Source organism: Vitis vinifera, chromosome 14 (genome assembly GCF_030704535.1).
Source record: "Vitis vinifera cultivar Pinot Noir 40024 chromosome 14, ASM3070453v1".
NCBI classification, from domain to species: Eukaryota; Viridiplantae; Streptophyta; class Magnoliopsida; order Vitales; family Vitaceae; genus Vitis; species Vitis vinifera.
In genome coordinates this window covers 3,412,086-3,414,682 of record NC_081818.1, presented here as the reverse complement: position 1 = coordinate 3,414,682, position 2,597 = coordinate 3,412,086, and the positions used below count along the sequence as shown (strand labels likewise).

General features: G+C 36.4%; 1 protein-coding gene across 1 annotated transcript; it reads right to left on the bottom strand.

Annotated features, from left to right (window-relative positions):
• Window positions 1–287: 287 nt before the first annotated feature.
• Window positions 288–1,765, bottom strand: LOC100261443 (transcription factor bHLH94). The gene is made up of 3 exons (XM_002281047.5): window positions 1,148–1,765; window positions 661–1,056; window positions 288–562 (listed from the first exon to the last, which is right to left on the bottom strand). The coding sequence occupies exons 1-3, from the start codon at window positions 1,625–1,627 to the stop codon at window positions 467–469; spliced, it is 972 nt and encodes a 323-aa protein (XP_002281083.2). The 5' UTR covers window positions 1,628–1,765; the 3' UTR covers window positions 288–466.
• Between the last annotated feature and the right edge of the window lie 832 nt (window positions 1,766–2,597).

Sequence of the window (2,597 nt, the reverse complement as noted above, 5' to 3'; positions counted from 1 at the left end):
GAAGGGAATTGACAGATTTGGATTTACATACAAGAATATGCCCATGATTGAAGAAGATATGGTCGAGTTGATAGAAGTTAATAAGCCCAACTAACATATGTCACTATCCAAGTGGTTCATATACAATGTATTCTACTCTTTGAATGAAGCCTTGAGTCTACCACAATTGTCTTGGTCTGGAGGGAACATGTGACCATTATGAAACAAACAATGAAAACAATAGCGAAACACGATAAAGAAGAGAAAAATGCAACCCCCCCTCCCCTCCAAAATAGGCCAAACCCAGATAGAGAAACAGTCCTCAACTGATATGAAAGAAAGAAACATTGGGTGCAATAAACAATGTCAGATACAAAAGATTCCTAATCAAAAAGAGATTGAGAGAAAAATACCCACATAAATGAAGGTAAAAAAAGAAAAGAAAAAAAGGAAAAGCAGGAATTACAGTGGAGAATTAGAGGGTTTGTCAATTTATCATAGCCTCTTCTTGAATCCTACCTAGCATCTGATACACAGCAGTGGCAATATCATCTACTGAAGTCAGCTTGCAGTCATCTTCTACCTGCAAAGAAAATTTTTCCTCCTCTTCTTCTTTGGTGTTCTTGTTTGAATTTGAACATAAAATGAGGGAAGATAAAAGTAACTGTATGTTTAACTAACCTTCACACTGAGAGAATAAAGCACAGTTTGATCAATGGTTGTGACATTGAGGTGGAGGATTGTGAGGTGCAGGGATTGCAATCCGGACACCATTCTCAGCAGCTGCTTCGGCCGCCTTCTCGACCTTATTTTCAGGTTGGCATGGCTCTCCACCATGGTCACTTCAATGTCAGCAATGACCGCCTGGTTTCCACCCACAGTATCCGCCATGGACACCGAGTTATCACTCACAGTTGAGCTTGTTGAGTACTGTGGAAAAGTGAAGAATTCAGAGAAGGGTGCGGAACTTCCAGCCTCGCCATTTTCCTTCTCTTTCTGACCACCGAGCCACTGCAGGCGCTGCTCAAGCTCCTTGACAAAGTTGATCGCACCTCCTATGATAGACGCTTGATCACCCTAGATCACAGTATTAGTAACACTTCACTCAGAAAAATACCTGAAAAGATATACATATATATACAGGAACTGAAAGAAAAGAGACAGATACCCTTTGAACATAGGATTCAGGCATCAATGAGCGGAGGACGGAGAGATACTCATTCATCTGCTTGCGGCGGTTGCGCTCGACTGCAATGTGAGTCATTCTCTGGTTTTCGATTTCTTCTTGGTTCTTTTTGCTCTTGGATCGGCGTCTCTTGGGGCGAGAGGAAGATGATGTGGCGGTCGGAAGAGTGGAATCAAATTCCGGAACTTGTTTTGGGATTAGGCCTTCTGGGGATGAATTGTGATGGTGCCACTCGTTCAAGTGAGGCACTATTGAAGGAGGAGGAGGTTGAGAAGGAGAATTCCAATTCTCATAATGATGGCTTGTTTCTGTTTGGCTCTCAAGAGTGTCAAAGCAGCAACTTTTCTCATCCTCCTTTTCAAGGCCAAATTCACAGCTCCAGTTCCCCCCAAACAAGCTGTAAAGATCTTTGCCATTATAACCAAACAGGTCTTGTTGAAAGACCACAGCTTCAAGTGCCATTTTTTTTTCTCTCTATCTCTAGAAGTTGATGAGAGCTCTGTTTTTAGAATCAACCCACATCAAGGGGGACTCTCTCTCCCACCCACAAAAACCAAGCCCTTTGGGTCCTTTTTGGATGCCCAAATCTAGCTTTTTAAAGCCCTCTGATCAGCCCTTCTCTACAGCATCTGCACGTGAAATTTTATACAATTTTTCAGGGGAAAAAATTATACATCTACATAGTATGATTCACTGATGCTTAGAGACACACTTGCTCAAGTAGAAAAACCCACATACTCCCTCTTTGGTAAACACAACTGGCACAGATTTTTTATTTTTTATTTTTTATTATATATATTTTTCCCTCTAAAGTAATCGCTCATTTATTTTCAATTTCTTATGCTTAAAAAATTGAATGGATTATGAGTTTGATAACTATTATAGGTCTTATATAAGATGATTTCTTTTCCTTTTTTACTAATTAGAAATCAAAATTAAAATATAATATTAGTGTTGTAAAACTTTATTTAACTTATATGAAAGACTTTTTATAAATAAAAAAATGAATTTTTATATTATTTCTTTTTAAGTCATAAATTTAATTAATAAAATTATTGCTAATGGGCTTAATTCAAGTTTAGAATGGTAGTAGACGAAAAAGTAAAGAAAATGCATGGTTGTACTAATAAGTGAATTGATAAAATTTAAAAGCACTTGTCATTCATAAAAATTCAAAAAAAGGATTCTAAAAGGGTAAAAAAATCACTTATAATATTTTATTAAAAATAAAATATTGGATGGGTGATTATTCAAAAAATATTTTAATTAAAAACATTTCAAATAAAAACATTACAAACGCACCTCTAAATAAAATATAATTTAAATCATATTATTTTTAAATATTAAAATATATTATCCAATGTAGGGGTAGCAAGGTTTTATATGATTCGTTAACACGACACGAACTCAACACGATTTTTGTGAGTTTTGG